The 22,719-nt window shown below is 46.5% G+C and overlaps 6 protein-coding genes across 6 annotated transcripts; 5 read left to right on the top strand and 1 right to left on the bottom strand.

Moving 5' to 3' along the window:
• Positions 1 to 1,010: 1,010 nt before the first annotated feature.
• Positions 1,011 to 1,439, top strand: LOC114203785 (histone H4). The gene has a single exon (XM_028097086.2). The coding sequence runs from the start codon at positions 1,011 to 1,013 to the stop codon at positions 1,320 to 1,322; it is 312 nt and encodes a 103-aa protein (XP_027952887.1). The 3' UTR covers positions 1,323 to 1,439.
• A 623-nt stretch (positions 1,440 to 2,062) lies between these two features.
• Positions 2,063 to 3,192, top strand: LOC114203786 (histone H3.1). Its single transcript, XM_028097087.2, has one exon. The coding sequence runs from the start codon at positions 2,083 to 2,085 to the stop codon at positions 2,491 to 2,493; it is 411 nt and encodes a 136-aa protein (XP_027952888.1). The 5' UTR covers positions 2,063 to 2,082; the 3' UTR covers positions 2,494 to 3,192.
• Positions 3,193 to 5,560: 2,368 nt separating this feature from the next.
• On the top strand, positions 5,561 to 7,114 carry H1-5 (H1.5 linker histone, cluster member). The gene is made up of 2 exons (XM_088024210.1): positions 5,561 to 6,290; positions 6,805 to 7,114. The coding sequence occupies exons 1-2, from the start codon at positions 5,614 to 5,616 to the stop codon at positions 7,031 to 7,033; spliced, it is 906 nt and encodes a 301-aa protein (XP_087880336.1). The 5' UTR covers positions 5,561 to 5,613; the 3' UTR covers positions 7,034 to 7,114.
• Positions 7,115 to 7,552: 438 nt separating this feature from the next.
• On the top strand, positions 7,553 to 15,953 carry LOC148164201 (histone H2B type 1-K). The gene is made up of 2 exons (XM_088024206.1): positions 7,553 to 7,977; positions 14,821 to 15,953. Exon 1 carries the CDS (start codon positions 7,580 to 7,582, stop codon positions 7,958 to 7,960), a length of 381 nt encoding a protein of 126 aa, XP_087880332.1. The 5' UTR covers positions 7,553 to 7,579; the 3' UTR covers positions 7,961 to 7,977; positions 14,821 to 15,953.
• On the bottom strand, positions 14,541 to 21,238 carry LOC114199806 (histone H2B type 1-K). The gene is made up of 3 exons (XM_088024205.1): positions 20,796 to 21,238; positions 17,498 to 17,669; positions 14,541 to 15,632 (listed from the first exon to the last, which is right to left on the bottom strand). Exon 1 carries the CDS (start codon positions 21,197 to 21,199, stop codon positions 20,819 to 20,821), a length of 381 nt encoding a protein of 126 aa, XP_087880331.1. The 5' UTR covers positions 21,200 to 21,238; the 3' UTR covers positions 14,541 to 15,632; positions 17,498 to 17,669; positions 20,796 to 20,818.
• A 285-nt stretch (positions 21,239 to 21,523) lies between these two features.
• Positions 21,524 to 21,996, top strand: LOC148164200 (histone H2A type 1-E). The gene has a single exon (XM_088024199.1). It carries the CDS (start codon positions 21,524 to 21,526, stop codon positions 21,914 to 21,916), a length of 393 nt encoding a protein of 130 aa, XP_087880325.1. The 3' UTR covers positions 21,917 to 21,996.
• Positions 21,997 to 22,719: the final 723 nt, after the last annotated feature.

Here is a 22,719-nt window from a genome sequence, read left to right as displayed (position 1 = left end):
TTAAACAGGGATAGAAGAGGTGCTAGAAGCCCAGTAAGAAATGGATTAACTCAAAGACCGTGGGCATGTAATGTTTTCAACTCAGAGTAATTACGGAATCTATAATACACTTGGTTGCTGATTCCTAGAATAAAAATAGGCATTTGTTCAAGGAGTAAATAATCACACACCTTTGAAATAGAAAGTGTAAACCTAACGGTATCTGGAAAACAAGCCAGGCCAGAAGGAGGTCATTCCAAACAGCCCCAGTCATGGAAACCAACCAAGGAACTGGTCTTTCCAAGTTGTTGTTTTTTCCTGGAATAAAGTCGTTCCTAGTCTCTTCATTCTGCACCTTATTTGTAAATTAAAGGCAGAGGGTTTCTGGGTGCAGTGGATTTCCCAGTTCAACAAAGGATTGGGGGGCGCGCAGAGGAGGGAACTCGGAAAGGCGTGGTCGCCCGCTCCTCGGCTCTCCAAGGACCTTCCTCAAACAACTTTAGAAACCTAAAGAGTTATGTGGCAGGGATGGAAAAAAGGGAAAGACAGAGCGAGTGAAATGTAAAGGAGAGAGAAGCAAACTGAAGAAAGGTGAGGTTAACCGCACCTCGACGCTGTGACCGGGCGGCGTTGACCGCAGCCGACCTGACGGAGGTCGCTGCGAGCGAGACGCCTGCACAAATGCCCAGGGGACTGCGATCCTGACTCCGGAGGGGGGCCACTCGATGCCGGCAGCTACAAGTCACGACTGCGGCAAAGCTCAGAGACGGAGAGCCAGCAGACTGGGCCCAGAAACCCCACACCCCGCGGCAGGGAGCAGGCGCAAAGCGCGGCACGAACTTTCCAAGAGGCGTCCGGTTTAACAGAGTTTAAGCACCGCCCTTCGCATTGGTCCCTAAAACGTGGGCCGGGCTCTGGCTCGGGACCTCCCTGAGCGGATACAGCGGGCCTGCGGTGTTCCCAAACAGGTCCGACAAACTACTATATAAGTTGCTACCTCGGAGGCACAAAGCTGTACTTGTCTTGCAGGCATGTCTGGCCGCGGCAAGGGCGGGAAGGGCCTGGGCAAGGGCGGCGCCAAGCGCCACCGCAAGGTGCTGCGCGACAACATCCAGGGCATCACCAAGCCCGCCATCCGGCGGCTGGCCCGGCGCGGCGGCGTCAAGCGCATCTCGGGCCTCATCTACGAGGAGACCCGCGGGGTGCTCAAGGTGTTCCTGGAGAACGTGATCCGGGACGCCGTCACCTACACGGAGCACGCCAAGCGCAAGACGGTCACGGCCATGGACGTGGTCTACGCGCTCAAGCGCCAGGGCCGCACCCTCTACGGCTTCGGGGGCTAAAATCGATTTAAGTTGCGACGCCTTTCACACAAAAGGCCCTTCTAAGGGCCACCCACAGAATCTTCTAAAGACCTGTAAACCTCTTCCCAATCCGCTTCCCAGAGCACCTGACCATGATCAGATGAGCTTGGGGTACACAAGAATTCATTTCAAAGAGGCAAGTACCAATGTGCCTAAGATTGTCCCGGAAGTGCCAAAACTTACAATGACTGGAGTCGACACTTAGGCCCCACCCCCTTGAGTCTGCGCTGTTAAACCGTTGTGCTCAAAGCCGAGCTAGTTTACCATGTGTTCTCTAGCGTAAACCTGGCCAACCCTTGTTATGAAAAGCTGAGTGATTAAGCTCTTTTGAAAGTCCTTGCAGAGAACATGGTTAGAGGTTCAAATAATGCTAATGCCTCCGTTTTACTCCGTCCTCTAATTTTCAGTAAGCAATATATCAAGAATCCAGTCATAACTGTATTTTATTTAAAATAGTGGAAGGAAGGCAGTTTCGGATTCTCAAAACAATAGTTTAAAGAATTTTGATGCATCTTGGAGGCTTTAAAAAAAAAAAAAGACATTTTCTTTGTCCTTTATCCTAGAGACCTAAGCGGGAGGCGGGAAAATGCTTCCTGTCCTTAGAGGACTGAAGCGAGAACCAATCTGTGCGCGGGGTGGGGCGGGAGGCTCCTGTCCAATCCGGACCCCGGGCTCGCTATAAATACTGGGACGACTGCTTTCTCTTCTTGCAGCTTTAAGTTGTTACCTCTACTTGGCGATGGCTCGCACGAAGCAGACGGCCCGCAAGTCGACCGGCGGCAAGGCCCCGCGCAAGCAGCTGGCCACCAAGGCGGCCCGCAAGAGCGCGCCGGCCACCGGCGGCGTCAAGAAGCCGCACCGCTACCGGCCCGGCACGGTGGCCCTGCGCGAGATCCGGCGCTACCAGAAGTCCACCGAGCTGCTGATCCGCAAGCTGCCGTTCCAGCGGCTGGTGCGCGAGATCGCGCAGGACTTCAAGACCGACCTGCGCTTCCAGAGCTCGGCCGTCATGGCCCTGCAGGAGGCGTGCGAGGCCTACCTGGTGGGGCTCTTCGAGGACACCAACCTGTGCGCCATCCACGCCAAGCGCGTCACCATCATGCCCAAGGACATCCAGCTGGCGCGCCGCATCCGCGGGGAGAGGGCGTAAGCTTCCTAGCGTACTCCGTATACGCTACCCCCAAAGGCTCTTTTCAGAGCCCCTCCATTGTCCTCAGAAAGAGCTGTTAACCTTGGAGTATGTTACTACAGTCCTATGAGAAAGAACTCGGGGATGTTTCGAGGAAGGTCTTGTGTGCTCAATAGTAAATTGAGGACTGGAGAAGGTGGCTATGTTCAGTAAAACTTTGTTCCACAGGCAGACCCTGCTGAAAAATGCGCGCAGGAAGGAGCTGTTCCTGGATAAGCATTTTTAAAATGACCCAACCATTTTAGAAATTAAACCTTCTAGACTACAGGAAGTGACAGAAAAAGGACGCTCAAGTTTTGGGAAAGTTGAGCTCAAGTTCCTATGGATTGTGTAAATGGCAAGTACAGTTTATCTTTGCCAAATGATCCCCCCAATGCTTTTACTTCAGAAACGTGCCTTTTATTTGCTTTCCTGTGATGTGAAGGAACAAAACCGGGATTGCCAACAAGTGGTGTTCTCTTTTCCCCTGTGTCAATGTAATGTTTGAGAAGAGTATGCTCTTGGGCTTTGTGTATGTGATTATGGTGGAAAATGGGCCAACAATGACCTGGACACCAACCTGCAGGCTGTCTGTACAATGAGCTCCCAGTAGCTCTAAAAATTTGTCCACCTGTTTTAAAAGTGTGCTCCTCAGTCTGAAATTGGATTCTCATTTTTTTTTTTCAAATAAATCATAATGGGAATTAAATCATATTTTAAAGCTGTTAACAGGTTTCCACACTTAGAATTCTGGGTTTCCTAACTGACCTTGACTGTATATTTTGTCCAGTTTGATTTTGAAGTCTCTTCATGCATTTCACATATGAATACCACTGACCCATTTTACTTCTTTTGACTTCAAATCCTCCAGGAGTTAGCAATTTTTCTCTGGAGACTTCAGCCATCTGGACCTTATATTCTTTCCCCTATTTTCAGATATATCCTTTCAGAGAGGTTCATATCCAATCTACTGGCTCCTAAAGCTTTTTGGAATGCCTGGGGATTGAGGGCAAAGAGTTCAGACCCAAGGGACCAGAAAGAACCTCTTCCTATAGATTATTTAGAGATCCTTAGTGGCTCTTTGTAGGGACTACTTGATGTTGCCTCTTACAAGCTTCAGAGATTGTTTTCTGCCCACGCCTTGAATGATTTCCCCATCATAATAGAGTTGAGGCCAGGTGGTCTAGCTTCAAACTCAGAGCTGCCAATTACTAGCCATATAACCGCTTGCCAAGTTACTCATCCTTTTTCTGGGTCTCAGCCTGTATAGCTGTAAAATGTGGCGAATGAATTAAAACTGTAGAGCATTCTTAGTTCTTGGCACTTAGCGAATGCTCAATGAACGTTAGCCCTTGATTATACCTCTTTCCTGCTCCTTAAGCATGGAGGTCCCCTCCGCCCTGATCTTCTGAAAGTTTTGTGGTTGAAATAGTGGGAAATGCTTGATTAAAACATTTTTCTTGTTATTTTCTTGATTTCCATTGTTCTGAAAGAGGCAGGCTTGTAGCAATACACCATACTCTATGTGGAGGAGTCCAAAGCATAGCAGAATGGCCAAATAGCAAATATTTGAGGCTTTGCAGGCCAAATATGGTCTCTTTTATTTTTTCTAGCACAATTAATAAAATATAAAAACCACTCTTAGCTTGAGAGCCATACAAAACAGGAAACTGTCCAGATTTGGCCTTAGATGGCTACAGTTTAAACTTCAGGAGCTCTTTGGAGAGAAATACGTTGGTGCCTTTAAACTTCCCTACCGTCTTTCACAGGGAATAACATAGTGAGTGTTGACTGCAGTAGAGATTCTAATCATTAGACCTCCCTTACCATCCAGGCCAGTCACAAAATCCCATCCATTCCCCACTCCACCTTCTCCCCAAATAAACAGCAAACTTAACCACCCTCATGATTATTGCTTCAGTTCTCTTGGATGCTGATATATTTCTGAATTCTTCTGACCCGCTATAACTTGCAGTCCCTGAATCCCCAATCTACTTTTCTCATGAGTCAGTAGCCAACTATTTCTCTGAAGTACAGGTCGAAGTACGGTCTCTACTCCCTCAAACACACAATAATGCCCACATTACAGAAGAGTGTTTATGACAGTGCACTTTATTAAATGTTGGTGGAGATAAGGAGTTTGAATTGGGGAGCATTGGGAAGAGCACCTTGAAACCTGACAAAGTCCCATGTTATCTAAACAGTGTGTTTTTGAGGACTACTGGAAACCCTTGAATACTTTCAGCAGGTTTGAGTATTTCCTAGAGCACACTAAGCATCTTTCCGATTTATTATAATGGATTTGCCTAATACTAAAGGCAGATAGCATCTCAATCAAAAACATCAAATTTAGGTTTGAATATGAATCCAGGTCATTGGATCCTCAAGCCAAAGCTATTCCTCTTCCTCCTGCTGCAGGTAGACGTCACTCTGCCTACTGACCTTTTCCAAGCTGAAAAGACACTCTCTAAAGACATTGGCACGTGCAAACTCCTAGGAGGCAGAACTGGTTTTTAAAGTAAGATCTATGTGGTTAATTTGGGGCACTAGGCAATCTATTGCCCTGCCTGTGTTAACTTGCTACAGTTAGAAGTAACGTTTATGCCCAAACCCAGGAAACCGTGTCTTTCCTCTTGCAAAAACCGAAGGCAGAACCTAGGGACAAAACATGTTTAAAAACGTCCACTTGATACTTAGTAGGAAGTTTTTGCAATTTTCAACTAACTAACAGGATGCCCTAAACCCAGTGGATTCTTAAGACAAGCCGAAAAGATTTTTAAAAAGTATCTTTCATCTGTTGCGCACGATTCATGAAAACACAAACCCGTGTGTGAACGTGGAGCCTGCTGTCTTCCTTGAGAGCTTCAAAGCGTCAAATTCTGTATAATTATGTTCAGCATTTAATCAGGTTTTGGGAGCTAACAAACACAATTAGGGAGTCCAACCGGGAAGGGCGGCTGCCTGAGGGCAGTGGATTGGACGCTCCACCAATCACAGAGCAGCACCGGCTTATATAAGCCCCTGGCCGGAGTCAGGCTGCATTGCAAGACTTGCGCTTTAGATTTGCAACCTTTCTTCTCGTAGCAGTTTCTGCTCTCGGCCATGTCGGAAACCGCTCCCGCTGACACGGCTGCCCCGGCGCCGGTGGAGAAGTCGCCTGCCAAAAAGAAGGCGACCAAGAAGGCGGCGGGCGGTGGCGCTGCGAAGCGCAAGGCGTCCGGGCCCCCGGTGTCCGAGCTCATCACCAAGGCCGTCGCCGCCTCCAAGGAGCGCAGCGGCGTGTCCCTGGCCGCGCTCAAGAAGGCGCTCGCGGCCGCCGGCTACGACGTGGAGAAGAACAACAGCCGCATCAAGCTGGGCCTCAAGAGCCTGGTGAGCAAGGGCACCCTGGTGCAGACCAAGGGCACCGGCGCCTCGGGCTCCTTCAAGCTCAACAAGAAGGCGGCCTCGGGGGAAGCCAAGCCCAAAGCCAAGAAGGCGGGCGCAGCAAAAGCCAAGAAGCCCTCCGGGGCCACCCCTAAGAAGCCCAAAAAGGCCGCGGGAGCGAAAAAGGCGGTGAAGAAGACGCCCAAAAAAGCCAAGAAGCCTGCCGCCGCTGGTGTCAAAAAGGTGTCCAAGAGCCCCAAGAAAGCCAAAGCCGCTGCTAAGCCCAAGAAGGCGGCCAAGAGCCCCGCCAAGCCCAAGGCGGTGAAGCCGAAGGCGGCCAAGCCCAAAGCCGCGAAACCGAAGGCAGCGAAACCTAAGGCTGCTAAGGCGAAGAAAGCGGCTCCGAAAAAGAAGTAGGAAGTTTGCCTTAAAAAGGCGACAAAACCCCAAAGGCTCTTTTCAGAGCCACCCAAATTTTTCTGAAAACAGCTGTACACAACTGCAAATTTTCCCGGCCATCCCAAACCCTTAAGTAAGTCTAAACTAGGTCTAAATTGCAGGCCTGTTTTCGCGGTTGATACACAAGACACTACTTTGAAAAGCCCGCGCTACACTCCCATTGGTCGCGGCTCGCATAGAGTAGTACTTCGCGCACCCAAGCCACAGTACTTCGCGCACCAAGCCACAAATTCGTACCCATATCAGGTCCAGGTACAGAATGGGAGGGAGACCTGTATTGGGGAGACGTTAGAGCTAAAAGTGGTGTTAGTCATATATGAGCTTAAAATTTCGAGAAAACTGCGGTCCCAGCTCTTATGCAGAAATAGTGGGTGGCTCTGAAAAGAGCCTTTGGGTTTTGAAGTTGTTGCTACTGAGACCTTACTTGCCCTTGGCCTTGTGGTGGCCCTCGGTCTTCTTGGGCAGCAGCACGGCCTGGATGTTGGGCAGGACGCCGCCCTGCGCGATGGTCACGCGGCCCAGCAGCTTGTTGAGCTCCTCGTCGTTGCGGATGGCCAGCTGCAGGTGGCGCGGGATGATGCGCGTCTTCTTGTTGTCGCGCGCCGCGTTGCCCGCCAGCTCCAGGATCTCGGCCGTCAGGTACTCGAGCACGGCCGCCAGGTACACGGGCGCGCCGGCCCCGACCCGCTCGGCGTAGTTGCCCTTGCGGAGCAGGCGGTGGACGCGGCCCACCGGGAACTGCAGGCCGGCCCGCGACGAGCGCGTCTTGGCCTTGGCGCGAGCCTTGCCGCCTTGTTTGCCGCGACCTGACATACTAAGAAGTCCCCAGTGTCTAGGATCCGAACCGAGTAGGAGAAAGCTTCACTTCTTATAGTGTTCACTGGGCGCCAAAATAAAGCTGTCCCATTGGCTAAAATTACAGTTACATTTAAACCAATGGAATCCTGGTTTTGAAAGCCTCTTATTTTGATTGGATAACTGTAGGATGCCGTCCAGAATTTACTACAATCACTGGATTTCTTTAAACACCTTTTTCGCGTAAGAAGCTGTGAGTGAAGAGGCCAAGTACAGCCTGTTTTTCTTTACCCTTTTGGCTTTTGTTGGTGGGGAGGGGGTAGAGGGGTGTTGGTTACTGTCCCCCGTGCCAAAGCCAGTCAGGTTTTAAGAAGCTGTAAATAAAGAGGGCAGTTAGAGCCTCACACTCATTGTGTTATTTTCAAGCCTTCAACAGTTACTCCCGGCCATGCCCGAGCCCGCCAAGTCGGCTCCGGCGCCGAAGAAGGGCTCCAAGAAGGCGGTGACCAAGGCGCAGAAGAAGGACGGCAAGAAGCGCAAGCGCAGCCGCAAGGAGAGCTACTCGGTGTACGTGTACAAGGTGCTGAAGCAGGTGCACCCCGACACCGGCATCTCGTCCAAGGCCATGGGCATCATGAACTCGTTCGTCAACGACATCTTCGAGCGCATCGCGGGCGAGGCGTCCCGCCTGGCGCATTACAACAAGCGCTCGACCATCACGTCCCGGGAGATCCAGACGGCCGTGCGCCTGCTGCTGCCCGGGGAGCTGGCCAAGCACGCCGTGTCCGAGGGCACCAAGGCCGTCACCAAGTACACCAGCGCCAAGTGAGCCCGCCTGCTGCAAAGGTATTCATCAGACACCCAAAGGCTTGTTGTTGTTGTTGTTAGAGCCATCCACACTTTCCAAAGAGTGAGAGGCAAAAGCCAATGTTTTTGTTTTTGAGAGGCAAAAGCAAATTTCCATCTGAAGGCTTTTGTACATGCTTCTTCATTTGTGCAAAGCTACATTTTGGTCTTGTGCATTTTCAATAAGGTCTAACTTTTTTTGCACGTTACAAACATCAAACACGGCAAAAGAAATTTATTATGCAGGGGCACCTGAGTTTAAGTCGTTTAAGCGTCTGCCTTCGGTTCAGGTCATGATCCCGGCCCTGGGGTTGGGCTCCCATCTCAGGGGGGAGTCTGCTTCTCACTATTCCTCTCCCTCTGCCCCTCTCCCCCTGCTCGTGTTCTCTCAAAATCTTTAAAAAAAAAAAGTTTTATTGTGCATATTTCATTTATTATCCAAATTCTAATTTTAAGAACTACCCATTGGGCTAATTAGTGAGAAAACTGCAAATTAAGGTGAAAAAGAAAAAATCCCTCAACTTGCAGTGAAAAACTTATTGGCAGAGTTCTGTTTATCTCCCTTTAGGTTATATCACCATTTTTCAGTCACCATCCTCCTTCCCAGTAGAATGCTCTGTGAATCACATAAATTGATTTAAAGGAAACTTACCAAGTCACATTCCCTTTCACTTATTCTTTAACATCAATGCTAGGGATGTTCCTTCTTGCTCCCTCACTCTAGGACTACATTTGCACAGAATAACTTCATGGTGTTGGGATAAATATGGAGAAAGGAAAATGAGAACCTAAATTAGTCACCTCTTTTCACCAGTTAAGGATGAGGATTGCTAATCCAGGCTCTACCTCTGCAGTTGAATTTTTCTACTGGTTATTTCTTGTACACGTGTCTTGGATAAGCCAAAGCCCCCTGCACTCCACCTCTGCATCTTTCCTAGTGAAGTTCCACAAAGATGGAAATTGACCCTGCTTCATGTTCATCACTCACATTTTCATGTTCTCTATTTCTGGCGTGGCATTTCTGTTCATTGATTTTCACATGGTCAAGTCCCATTTTACGTCAACATATATATTATGAAAAATGGCTATATTTTTCAAAATCACAAAGAAATTTAGAAGAGTGGCATTGTTTTACACTTTGTAAGTATCTTTACTATCTCGTTTAATAGAAGACAACTGGATTCTTGCACAGTATTTGATTCTGCATTCAATCTATTGCAATATAATTGTCAAGTGGAAAACAGTGCAAAAATTAAGTTTCAGGATTATTACACAAATAAATTTAGCCTCACAGACCCACCAAAAGGGTCTCAGAAACCCCCTTAGGTCCCCAGGTTGTATTTTGAGAATCAAAAAGAAAGCAAACATTTATTTATTTATTTATTTAGCAACCATAGTGTTGGTGGTACCTTTAGGGATGTCTTTGGCAGAAGCTGATACACAGGACAATTTGAGAATTCCTTGCGAGTCAGTTTGTGTTCCCAATGATGACTGTCATTAAAATGAAATTTGCTGTCCTGAGATGAAATTTCCGTGAACAAGAGAGCATCAGTGAGTTTCTCAGGGGGCTCTTTCTGAGCCTTGATCTATAGCATTGAAAGAGGTGGGGCTTTCTTGTGTGGGCACAGAACTCAAGAGTACCAGGAGGGAGGCTTTCTCTGGATGTGATGCTGACCTCAGAAAGGGAGGTACAAGACCTGGGGAAAGAGGAATCCTGAGATACACAGCGTAAAGGTCTGATCAGCTCGTCACAGGATTGGTTCCAATTGATTAGCATCATGAATTCTGCCAGTTTACATGCTGAATCCATTCCAAGTGACAACTAAATTGTTCTGTTTAATTTTAATTCTCACATTAGCACTACTTAAACATGGGGGTTCTTTCATGCTTTCTGGCGCACCCCCCCCTTTTTTTACTCCTACTGTTAGTTCAGACATCTGAGATTGTCCTTACTTTCAGTCAGTATGATGTCTTGGACCCATTAATTCAAAACTTGTAATCAATTCTTCTTCAACGACTTTTGGTTCTTGAATAGAGACCAAAATCTCCATCTAGGGTTTCTGTTAGGGAGTTCTCTGAGCACTCTGCACCTTTCTGACTCAGGGAACCTCAAGACCACTTTAATGGCACGTGCTGTTTCCAGAGGATAAGTGCATGTTACCCTTTCCACTGAAAGTCCTTTATCTGGGCCCAGAATTTTTTTTTTAAATCTAACTCACTTTTCTTCCAGAGCTAATAGCATCATTCTTCTCTGCCAACAAAAGACACTGCCTTCTTAAGGTTAATTTACCAGATTTGTCCAATCTAAATAATGTGTCTTTAAAAACAATACAATTTAAAATTTAGAAAGCACACAAATGGACTCTTATCCAGATATATATTAAAAGAATACTCATAATACCTTAGTAATTTTTATATTCCATTTTGAGCTTTGGAAAAATTCTATATAGTCCACAGAATAAACATAAGGATGCTGTTAGCATGTATAGTTCCTAATGGTTCTCCCAGTCATTATCATCTGTACACCACTTATTTGAAAAGAATATGGAATTTGAATTTTTCTAACATTCTTAGTCCAACAGGGTACCAAAAAATAGAAGGTCATGGACTGTCCAGTTTCTGATTATTCCATTAGTTCCATTAAATATGATATAAATAAAATATAATATATAAAATGTATTATATGTATAATTATTTTAGGGTATGTATTAATGTATGTATATAGTGTATTTGGGCTCACAGAATATATAGCTAAAATCTCAAAGGATTAGGATCCATGTCATTGCTGTTCTGTAACTAGGAGCATGAAATAATCAGAAAATGGAGACCCAATACCTTTGAAGTTTTTGGCATCCCCTTGGAGTAAAAGTATTGGGAAAATTAAAATAGAATATATTTTACTGTAAGTCTATAAATAACACGTTTTATATGTATATACAATATATATGCACAAATATATGTATATACTATATATACGCACACACTCATTTTATGATATAATTATTTAAATTGCAAGCAGTATCAGGTTTCATTACTTGGAAATAAATATAAATAATTGTATTTGGCCAAATACAATACATTAATACTTACAGAATACCTTAATGTTCTGTTACCTCATTTTCAAGATATAAGTTTAAAATGTTGGGGGGGGAGTAAATTAAGATAAAGCTACAGTGCAACCAAATTAATACCAATAATTCTTTTTAAAAAAAATCCAGTGTTATATTTTACAATGTTACCCCGCAAATTTGAGTGGAAGAATTTTATATAGTTCCATATTCTCAAAACACTTTCATAAGGACCAACCGGCAAAAACCACTAGAATGTTTGGGTTATAACATATTTTAGGTGCAACTCCATATTCACATTACATGTACATATTTCTAATATTAATTGGGGTGTAATTCATAGTTGTCTTTTTCTTAGGCAAGTGCAGGGACTTTAGAAAGTTATCATTACTGAACATTTTTATGCAACACCTGAACATTTGCATGAATAATCCATGCCTATATTCTCATTTTTATATTCTGTATTGTTTTCACAATTAAAGCAGCTGTGATATAAAAGTCACTGTTTAAAAAATAAAACACACCCAAAAAAAGCCTTCATTTATTAGTGGATTGTTTCTCTTCATTCTAAGCATCTGAGGAAATCCTCTGGGAATTATTTAGTCTCTGTTTTGTTATAACAATACACTAAAAATTATTCTTTTTCTTTTTAGGATTTTAATTTTGAGAGAGCACAAATGGGGGAGGGGCAGAGGGAGAGGGAGCAGCAGACTCCCCCCACCCCCACCCCAGTTGAATCATATGTATGTAGCCTTTTCAGATTGGCTTCTTTCACTTAGTCATATGCATGTAAGGTTCCTCCATGTCTTTTCATGGCTTGATAGCGCATTTCTTTTTAGCCCTGAACGTTATCATAGTCTGGATGTACCAATTTATTTATCTCTTCACCCACTGAAGGACATCTGGGTTGCTTCCAAGTTTTGACAATTCTGAATAAAGCTAATATATACTTCTGAGGGCAAGTTTTGTGTGTACATAAATTCTCAACTCCTTTGAGTAAATACCAAAGAATGTACTTGCAGGATTGTGCGGGAAGAGTATGTGTGGTTTTGTAAGAATTGGCCAAACTATCTTCCAAGGTGGGAGACACTTTTCCATTTTGCATTCTCACCAGCAGTGAAGGATGGCCCACCTTGCTCCACATCCTCGCCAGCATTTGGTGTTTTGAGTATTCCAGATTTTGACCTTTCTAACTGGTATGTAGTGGTGTTTCTTTGCCTTTTAATTTATGTTTTTTATAGTGATGGCAGTCTATCATGTTACTTCATTGTTACGTATTCCTTTCACAAGAAGTTTACTTGAGTTTTTCAAGTAATTTTTTTTAAGATTTTATTTATTTATTTGACAGAGAGAGAGATCACAGGTAGGCAGAGAGGCAGGCAGTGGGAGAGGGAGAAGCGAACTGCCCGCCGAGCAAGGAGCCCGAGGCGGGGCTCAAGCCCAGGACCCTGAGATCATGACCTGAGCCGAAGGCAGACGCTTAATGACTGAGCCACCCAGGCGCCCTCAAATAATTTTTTAAAAAACTTTGGAAAGTTTCACAGATTTTCTGTAAACCTGTTACTGTTTTGACTTTCTATCACTTTCAAAGGCTTTAAACTTTACTTTCTTCTCTTTTAAATTCCTTTATGCAAAATTCAACTGTGCATGTAGGAAAAATCTCCTCTGCTTTTGGATTTAGCAGTAATCCTCCTAGCAACAGTGATAGTTAAGAGAGAAGACTTTTGATTTTGTTGAAATGTGTTTGATAGACTAAGAAAGTTAAGCCACAGCACAAAGAAACCACAGCAGAGAAATAAATCACTGACAAAATCCTAAATGCTGGAAGGAAACATAAAGATCATCTTGTTAAACCCCGCTCTCATTTACAGCTGAGGACTTGGAAACTAGAAATGTCATGGGAAGCCCCCTGTCGCGGCAGAACCCAGGCCCCTGTGTGCATGTGCGCGAGTGCGCACGCGCGTGTTTATGCCAAACACAGGATTCAGGGGGAGCAGGAGGGAGAGCGTGCTTCATCCAGCCCCCATATATTTACTGTTCTGTGCCAGGGATCGTCACACACATTTACTTTTGAAAATTAGCAATTTCATTATAAAAGATGTTTTTAGTTAGTAACATAGAGGCCAAAACCTTTAGGATATTTCAAGTATGGATAAATAGTAAGTAGAGCACATGTGGTTAAATAGAGACTGTAGGAATGAAAGGGTCCAGGGATCTGGCTAAATGTATGAGACGGTAAATATTTGGAATTCATTGACACAAGAGTCACATAAAGCCCTCACTCAGTAACAGGAGGCCTTAGATGAGCCCCGCTTCGGGCCCACCAGGAGCTCACAAACAAAGCCCGCGTCTGTCCCACAAACCGCGGGGAGTGCGGGTGCGGCCCGGCTCGCTGCCCGGCCTCTGTCCCACAGGCCGATGCCGCAAAAGAGAGCCGAGATGTACAAGAGTGCACGCGCTTGACTCGCGCAGCATGGCTCTCACCCACTTGTCCACCAAACTGTCAGCTTGCGCATCTTTTCTCCCTTGCTAATTGCATTTCTAATTGATTTAAGAAGCTATGATTTGAGCATTTAGATGCAGCCCGAGAGCCTTTCTCTGCTGTGTCCCTGGGAGAGCTTGCGTGGTGCGATGCTTGGAGGCTGCCTGGGCCTCGAGGCAATTTCTTGCATGATACTAATGCTGGAATGTCATAACAAGACCGCAGAACAGGGACATTTGGGCAGCGAACGTAGGAGGCAAGGAAGAGCTGTGGGGGAGCATTGCAGTCCGAGGGAAAGGAAGTGCACAGGCTCCCGGGGCGCCGGGCTCAGCGTGTCTGAGAAGGAACAGCAAAGGGATCGGGGTGGCTGGAGCAGAGGAAGCATGAGGGACCCTGGGATTGGGGGCCTAAAACAGCCCAGAGCCAACGCACACAACACCCCAGAGACCAAGGGAAGGGCTTTCAAGTTTTGACGCCGACCTGACAAGGGTTTTAAAGGAATCTCGGGGCTGCTGAGGGGAGGCAGAGTTGAGGAACACCAGGCTGGGAGCAGACGCCCCGGTGGGAAGCCTCTGCCATGACCAGGAGAGAGGAGGTGGAGTGTGGAACAGGGTGGTGGTGCCAGAGAGTGTGAGGGACTCGGAGCCTGCGTCTGTCTCCCTCCATCGCTGCCAAGAGCACCTTCTTCCCCAATCTTCTCCCTGCACGCTTCTGCCAAGTTAAAAATCTCTAAAATGTCACTTGCCTCGTTAAAAACCTTTTCCAAACAATGCTTCTCTTCCTGCACAAATGAGTCCAGACTCGTTACCCTTGGTACCGTGTTGCCTGAGCCCTGAATGCTGGCGTCTACTTTGAAGAATTTGCCCGTTCTGTTCCATCTCCCTCAAAACACAGCACACTAGGGGGCGCCTGGGGGGCTCAGTTGTTAAGTGTCTGCCTTCGGCTCAGGTCATGATCCCAGGGTCCTGGGATTGAGCCCCGCATCGGGCCCCCTGCTCAGCGGGGAGCCTGCTTCTCCCTCTCCCACTCCCCTTGCTTGTGTTCTGCTCTCAGTCTGTCAAATAAATAAATAAAATGTTAAAAAGCACACTAGATCACGATGCATTAATCAGATAGATCGTGTATAAAGCTCCTTCAGTTTCCTATATTAGGATATATGTCCTTTAGGACAAGGGCCGTGTTTTTTTGCATTGCCTGCTCCCCCAAGGACACACTCAATGATAACTGGCCCCCTTCTTCCATCTCACCCCCTGCCCCCCAAAGACACATTTATTTTCATTTCTTTCCTTCTAGGCTGGTACAACATCTCAGAAGAAGGACAGGAAATCGGAAAGTGAAAACTGAGGTTTGGGGATAGCTCGTCCCACGACGAGGAGGCGCAGTGGGCCTTGTCGTTCCCAGAGCGTGTTCTCACTCATGTCTAACTACCGAAGTTCCAGAAAGGGCAGTTCTTCAACATCGCGGACTGATTTTACGGAGAGAGGACGGGTCTGACACACCGGTGGGAGGCATCTGCGATGAGCTCACTGTGCAAAGGCCTCCCCAGGAGGTGGCTGTGGGGAGTTCATTCCTTCTTTGGGATCACCGGGCCTCCCTGTGTCATAATCTGAGGAGAGCTGAGTCCCCATTTGTTCTTAAGGTCTCAGGGGCAGCCAGCCAGTGTCACAGTGGATCCCACAGAGGGGGACCACCACTTGTATTTCGATGTCCTGCCGTGCCTTTTCTGTTCACTGGGCTAAAGCTGAATGTAAATCTCATGGTTGCTGCCCGAGTTCAAAGCCAGCGGACTGGTGCCCCTGCAGACCCAGAGCTGGCCGGGGTATCAGCAACTAGGGGGGACTTCTGGGTGAGGGGCCCTTTTCCTTTAAAAGCTGTCCACCTCGTCTCCACATCAAGGCCCCCTGCTTGTTCACACGTCCACAGGTAAGCTGCTGAGAAGACAAGGAGTCTGGGACTGTTCCACGAGGCACAAGGACCAACGGGCTTACCCAGGGCTGATGCTTCGCAACGGACGTTTCAGCGTCGCAGACTGTTTCTGGGGACATTCTGGCATTCCTGGAAGCTCTCCGGCAGCTCCCACCGTTGACATCTCCCTTCTGCAGCTTCTGCAATGAAAGTAATCAGTGTCTGCCTTCTCAGAGAACAATAGTGGCCCTTTAGCGAGCATTCTAGAAACCAAGCAGACTGTTTTTAGGCTGTCCCAGGGCTTGGGGGAAGGTGCAGCACTGACATTTAGGAAAAGACCAGGTAGGGGCGACTGGGGGGCTCAGTCGTTAAGCGTCTGCCTTCAGCTCAAGTCATGATCTCGGGGTCCTGGGATCGAGCCCCGCATCGGGCTCCCTGCTCTGCGGGAGGCCTGCTTCTCCCTCTCCCACTCCCCCTGCTTGTGTTCCCTCTCTCGCTGTGTCTCTCTCTGTCAAATAAATAAATAAAATCTTTAAAAAAAAAAAAAAAAGGAAAAGACCAGTGATGCTAGATGTCCCATGAAGAACTGAGTCAGGTTATGCACGACTTCCAAGTGTCCCATAGCAAATCTGAAGGTAAAAAAACCTGTTAATCAATCCTAGAACCTGACTCCTTTTACAAAGAAGCACGAGGTCTTTGCGCATGTGTGTGTTTCTGTGTAGTTCAGTAGGCACCGAAATTTCCAAGAATGCAATCATTTTATAAACTGAGATTGTATTTTGTTCTTTTCAAATGTCTCCCAAGAATTATTGTTTAAAAAAGAAAAATCACATCACTGAGAGTAAGTGTCTTCCTGGTGCCTGATCCTCTGAGTCGGTCTACAGGGTCCTTTTTGCCTTCAGGATGATTCTACCTACAGGTTCTGTGACAACTGATTTGTGTGTCGACTTGACCAGGCTGTGTGTTACCCACATATTTGGTCAAACATCATTCTGGGTGTTTCTGTGAGGGGGCTTTTGGATGAGAGTAAAACACTTAAATTGGTAGACTTAATTTGTAAAGCAGATTATTCTCCCTAATGTGGGTGCGCCTCATTCAATCAGTTGAAATTAAGAATGGAGTGCAAAGGCTGTCCTTCCCCTGAACAACAGTTCATGTCTGGCTGCTTTGGAACTGGGACACTGGCTTTTTCCTGCCTTTGGACTCAGACTGAGACATGGGCCCTGCCTGGGTCTCGAAGCTGCTGGCCTCCAGACTGGAACTACGCCGTCGGCTCCCCTGGGTCTCCAGTTTGCCAGCTCAGCCTGCAGATCTGGAGCCTTGTCGGCCTCCATAACCACACGAACCAGTTCTTTATAAGAAATCTCCTAATATCTATATGCACATCCATCCCACTGGTTTTATTTCTCACTAATACAGGTACAAATACCCAACTTCTAATTTATGTTTTTGAGTGTAGGGCCCAAGCAATGATATGTGGTTGAAATTACCTCCTTTGTTGTTAAAATAACTGTCTCTTACTTTGTTTTTATGAAACAGTATGGTGTTTCATGATTTTGAAAAATTATGCATGCGTTTAAGTATTATTACCTAAGAATTTAACGTCAGCATAGGAAAGGGGCCATTAAAACTATTAAATATCAAAGGGGAGCCTTGAGGATGACAGCTATGGGAACCACTGCTTTTCATAAATTAACCCCAAGATGAAAGCGGTTTATTAAGCACAGACGTCACAGCGATGTCAGTAAACACAGGCCGCGACCCCCCCCAATCTCAACGGCCGCAGCAGGCGGACAAATCAATATCTTTGCGATTCCAGTGTTCCCTTACAGCTTTTCATAATTTCTCCATCAAAAAGACTTGCTAATTTTTGATGTAAATGCAGATGTTTGGCTGAGACACTGATTTTATTCTTCCTTCCATCAGTGGGAATTCTGGTGCATCTGCAGGGGGAGGGGTCTCTGTCTTTCCAGTCTACCCCACCCATGCTCTTTGCACTTTTCGGGCCCTCTAAAGTCGTCTTAAGCTGGAGCAGTCCTATTCATTGACCCCTAGGAATACTTACATGTATGTTCAACTCTGTAGGAGTTGATAGGAACTTTTTATCCTTATTCAAGTCTGGAAAAAAATGTCCTTGTGCTTTTTGTTAATTGGTTTTGTTTTTTAATACCACACATCTGCTTTACTCTTGAAACCCCCGAAGAGGCTGATTTGGTGACATCGGAAAAGGTGAGCCTCTGAAATAGAAGTTAAAAGGTATCAGACAATGGATAAACTAGTCATCTGCAGAAAAAATAAACATTTGAGGTTGTTTGGACAGTTATGGATGACGAGATGCAGGTGTTTTCCACATCAAAGAACCTAAAATGTAACTAAGATAAGTTGTGGTCTAAGTTAATGTGCCCGATAGTGTCCTAACTGAAGGATGGCAAACTGCATGGAATCTAGAAAGGAGTAAAAAGAGTTAAGCTTTGTCAGTAAATTTTGTTCAACCTCCATAGAATGGAGTTTTCAATGAAGAAAACATGAATTTCTCTAAGCTGGACAAAGGCCAGTTTCAGGTAACATAACTTGGGGAAAAAAATCTCTCCTTTAGGATAAGACTCTCTTGTCTATTTTAATGTTCCGGTCTGTTCTTTTGTGTTCTGAAAATTGTTCTTTAGGGGAAAAATGACAAAAAATATTATCAAGGGCAAATCATGTGAATTATTAAAGCTACCAGCTGTTCCAGTATAAAATAGTAAAGTGACATCCAGGTTTGGCTGAGCTCAAGTCCATTTCCCAAGGCTGATCAGCAATGACACAAATTAATCAAGATACTTTGAACAACAAAGTGTTAGATGCCTGGATCACCAAGGCACAAATAACCCACAAAATCTAGCTTTGAGGGGTTTTTTTTATTTTTCTCTCCTTTTAGGAATTTTAACCTTCTAAATACTGGACTGTAATGGGCCCGATATGTGAACCTTTTATAGAGGGGCCACAGATTCCTTCTGCATGCTTCTGTCCATTCTGCACCGAGTTCAGCTACCCCCTCCCCATATTCTTCTAGATATTGTTCCTGCTGACACTTGCAAGTCATTCAAGCAGTCCTTGATCGCCAAAGCATACCCGTCCATATCCAAACCTATACCTGTGTGTGTAATGTCTTCCATACCTGCATCTATACACACGTACATTCCCCAGGCCCAGGATATTCGTGGTTAGCTAACTGAATCCTTCTAAATCCTCTTCCCACTTCCTCCCCCGGATTTCTGTCTGCTGTTCCCCTCATTCTGTAAAACAAAGAAATACCAGAATTTGCTATCGATTGTCTGCATTAATGGGTTAATGGACAGGATGAAAGGCTTCTGTGCTCTGAAAAGTAGTGATTAAAAGAACCAAATATGTGGTGAATTTACTATCATCAACTATCTTGAGAGATGATGGAAGGAGAAGAGATACATAAATTTAAAAAGTATAATTTCTTTTCTAACAGAATTGAGGGAGGGATACACGCACACACATGTACCTGACCACATAAAAGGTGTACGAAATACACACACCTGCGTACCTCCTCACACCCATTTGGGTCAGCGGGCTGTCACAAAGATTTTGAAAATCTCAGTAGATGGAAAGTTTACAAGAGCTGGAGGAGGAAGGTTGCTGATGTAATTGTAGCCCAAATCTTGAGTTTTCTAAATTCATAGACCTTCTTAATGACCTGTCAGTCTTTTTCTCCCACTCCCTAAAAGAAACACCATAAGGTTTGGGATTCTCCTTTATAAGATTTCCTTTAAGACAAAGTAGATGATGCTTGGAACTTGTTTGTATGCAAGCGTCCTCTCCCTACTGTGGTTTTCAGTATAGTATCTGATACATAAAGGGAATATCTTGAGTTTAAAACAAATTGTATCAAACACCCACGATGGAACTTCTAGCAGTAAATCTAGAATGCTGGCAACAACTTGTATTTACCTCTGTTCTTGTCTACATCCTCTTGTCTACACTGTGTCTGTCACTGAGGTGTCCATTTCCTGATTTTTTAAAAACTCATACATAAAGCTCTTAAAAAGGTTTTTGAATCATACACTTACATGTGCTTCTCTACATGCTTAAATAATAATTTATTTTTGAGCTTCATAAAGTGGTATCATATATGAGCCTTCTGAGATTATAGGTTTCTGAAATTCAACCAAGTGCTACTGTGTATTTAATCTTTTTTTCCCCCTCTCTGTATGGACTCCTATTGAGTGACCGTATCTCAATAAATTTGTTGATTCTTTTGGCCATAAATATGCGGTTGCTTCTCCTGTTTTGTGAATAAGAATAGCGCTGCTGCCTTCTCCTGTGTCTCCTGTTCAACGCGTGCAGAATATTCTCACGCGAACACCTCGGCTCCGTAATTGGATAAAGGATATTATTCAAAACAAAACAAAACAAAAAACAACTTCAGCAAATACAATTCAGTGTGGAAGTGTTCCCACCCCGAGTCCCGGCAAAGACCAAAATACTCCTACATGTGCCACTCCTAAGGGCTTAAGTCGGGGAGAGGGATTTTGACGTCCTGAATTGGGCTTCCCCCCTCCTCTAGTTTTCTTTTTAAATGTCTTCCAATAGAAACACGAAATGCAAGTGACACAGAAAATATGATGGAGTGGATTCTGACCGGAAAGGTAGGAACCTGAGCCCAGTCCTTCCCATGAGAGGAATTTCACCCAGAGAAGCGAGGGAGTAAAGCGGCAGTTCCTCCCTCCCGCACGCCGCGCTGCGCACAACTACCGGTTCGGACAGACTCCCGAAGCGCGGCCCCCGGGGGACTTCAAACGGCCCGCGCAGCGTCTGGATTGGCTCTCACACCCACGTGCCACCATGGACGCGCGCTGACATTTTCAATACGGCTCCGACTTCCATTTTTTTCTGCTGCCTTTCTAACTCAGTACGTGGCAAATGCAAACTCCAGGGACCAGAGCCAGCACCGCCCCCGAAACGACTTGTGCGCCTCTTAGCGCGTGCCCAGTGCCCCGTCTGTAAGGTACACCTGAGAATTAAGGACAGAGCGCTCGAGGCATTATTAATAAGACCTTTTGCTAGGTTGGGACTTTCAAAGGTGACCAGGTTTTGCTTGGAGACAAACAATGTTTTATTTTACTCCATTTGTCTGATAATGAACGTGATCCTTCCTGACCGAAACCTTTTTAAATACGTCTCCAGCGCTACTTCAGCTTCCCATACATTGTAACTAATTTACCGCCAGGTGAAAACATGGAAGTCAGGTACTGTTTCTTTACAGCAAATAAACACCCAGGGTAAATGAGTGCCAGTTCTCTTTAGAACGCTGAGTGGCTCTGAAAAGAGCCTTTGGGGTGTGTGCCGAGCCTTACCGATTGCTCTGCAGCAGGCGGGCTCACTTGGCGCTGGTGTACTTGGTGACGGCCTTGGTGCCCTCGGACACGGCGTGCTTGGCCAGCTCCCCGGGCAGCAGCAGGCGCACGGCCGTCTGGATCTCCCGGGACGTGATGGTCGAGCGCTTGTTGTAATGCGCCAGGCGGGACGCCTCGCCCGCGATGCGCTCGAAGATGTCGTTGACGAACGAGTTCATGATGCCCATGGCCTTGGACGAGATGCCGGTGTCGGGGTGCACCTGCTTCAGCACCTTGTACACGTACACCGAGTAGCTCTCCTTGCGGCTGCGCTTGCGCTTCTTGCCGTCCTTCTTCTGCGCCTTGGTCACCGCCTTCTTGGAGCCCTTCTTCGGGGCCGGAGCCGACTTGGCGGGCTCGGGCATGGCCGGGAGTAACTGTTAAACGACCTGAAAATAACAGGAAGAACGAGTATGAGGCTCTAAGTGCCCTTTTTATCCACAGCTTCTTAAACAAAGGAGCAGTGAGTCAAATCCTGTATCTAATTGGCGAATTCTGCAAACGTCACGTATTAATTTTGTTCAATCAAAAGAAGTGTATTTGAAAACCAGGATTCCATTGGTTTAAGTGAAACTGTAATTTTAGCCAATGGCACAGCTTCATTTCTGTGCCCAATAGAGACTATAAGTAGGGTTAGCTCTGGCTGATTCAACTCTGACCCTAGTCAGGTCTGTTCCTTTTTCTCCGTCATGTCCGGACGCGGCAAACAAGGCGGCAAGGCTCGCGCCAAGGCCAAGACGCGCTCGTCGCGGGCCGGCCTGCAGTTCCCGGTGGGCCGCGTCCACCGCCTGCTCCGCAAGGGCAACTACGCCGAGCGGGTCGGGGCCGGCGCGCCCGTGTACCTGGCGGCCGTGCTCGAGTACCTGACGGCCGAGATCCTGGAGCTGGCGGGCAACGCGGCGCGCGACAACAAGAAGACGCGCATCATCCCGCGCCACCTGCAGCTGGCCATCCGCAACGACGAGGAGCTCAACAAGCTGCTGGGCCGCGTGACCATCGCGCAGGGCGGCGTCCTGCCCAACATCCAGGCCGTGCTGCTGCCCAAGAAGACCGAGAGCCACCACAAGGCCAAGGGCAAGTAGGAGTCTAGCAGAGTGTGCACCTCAAACCTCCTGTCCAAACCAAAAGGCTCTTTTCAGAGCCACCCACTTAATCAACAAAAGAGCTGTGACTTCAAGTCGCATTGTTGGCATACCAAGGTGTTGAATACTGACAAATCCTGTAAAGAAGAATGAAAAGCTTGCCTAAGGTATTCATAAATCTGTCATTTGATCCAAGAGTCCCTAAATTGAAGTCACCTTGCAAGAAAAAAACTTGCTTTAATGAGCCCATGTGAGCAAAATTTGGGTATCCTTGATTCCTCTGCGGATCAAATGTCCATCTGGAACACAAACTTGGCATCCTATTATGGCAGGGACAGATTAAGGGACAGGCAGAGAGGAATCTAGTAGGACCTGAAGCCACTGGGTAAGATCCCTATCAAGTCTCTGGCCTCCCAGGAATACCAAGGAGGAAAAACAACCCCAGGGGGCTGGTCTGGGAAAGATCGTCTTCCCGGAAAACTTCCCCCCGGGCCAATCAGACAAAGACATGAAGAAATCCTGAAGGATCTGGGCTGCAACAGCCCCAGCTAAAACTGCATAAAAGAAAATCTGTCCTTGCTGGGGGTGGGAGGGGGTTATTCTCGGATCCCCCATCTCCGTGTGAAGAGCTGATTCTATCCTCTTAAAACTTTGCTTTGCTGCCCCCCCCCCTCCGTGTCTGGTCTCCCTCTTCATTCCTCCAAGCGGCGTGAGCGAGGACCGTGGGCACCAGAAAGCTGGGGTAAGAAAGATTCCTGAAACATTTTCTTGGGGGCTCCTCCGGGATCTCTGGTCGTCATCAA

Source organism: Eumetopias jubatus, unplaced genomic scaffold, assembly GCF_037043125.1.
Source record: "Eumetopias jubatus isolate StellerSeaLion01/CBP00866 unplaced genomic scaffold, mEumJub1_p1.0 scaffold_6, whole genome shotgun sequence".
In the NCBI taxonomy this organism is placed as follows: Eukaryota; Metazoa; Chordata; class Mammalia; order Carnivora; family Otariidae; genus Eumetopias; species Eumetopias jubatus.
The sequence above is the reverse complement of the archived record's forward strand: the minus strand, read 5'-3'. Positions and strand labels throughout refer to the sequence as shown.

What these genes read in the sequence shown, in the direction of transcription:
- LOC114203785 (XM_028097086.2), top strand. Translation starts at nt 1,011, where the DNA reads ATGTCTGGCCGCGGCAAGGGCGGGAAGGGCCTGGGCAAGGGCGGCGCC.
- LOC114203786 (XM_028097087.2), top strand. Translation starts at nt 2,083, where the DNA reads ATGGCTCGCACGAAGCAGACGGCCCGCAAGTCGACCGGCGGCAAGGCC.
- H1-5 (XM_088024210.1), top strand. Translation starts at nt 5,614, where the DNA reads ATGTCGGAAACCGCTCCCGCTGACACGGCTGCCCCGGCGCCGGTGGAG. An exon ending in AAAGCGGCTCCGAAAAAGAA is followed by an intron (nt 6,291 to 6,804) that starts GTAGGAAGTTTG and finishes CTTGGGCAGCAG; the next exon opens with CACGGCCTGGATGTTGGGCA.
- LOC148164201 (XM_088024206.1), top strand. Translation starts at nt 7,580, where the DNA reads ATGCCCGAGCCCGCCAAGTCGGCTCCGGCGCCGAAGAAGGGCTCCAAG.
- LOC114199806 (XM_088024205.1), bottom strand. Translation starts at nt 21,199, where the DNA reads ATGCCCGAGCCCGCCAAGTCGGCTCCGGCCCCGAAGAAGGGCTCCAAG.
- LOC148164200 (XM_088024199.1), top strand. Translation starts at nt 21,524, where the DNA reads ATGTCCGGACGCGGCAAACAAGGCGGCAAGGCTCGCGCCAAGGCCAAG.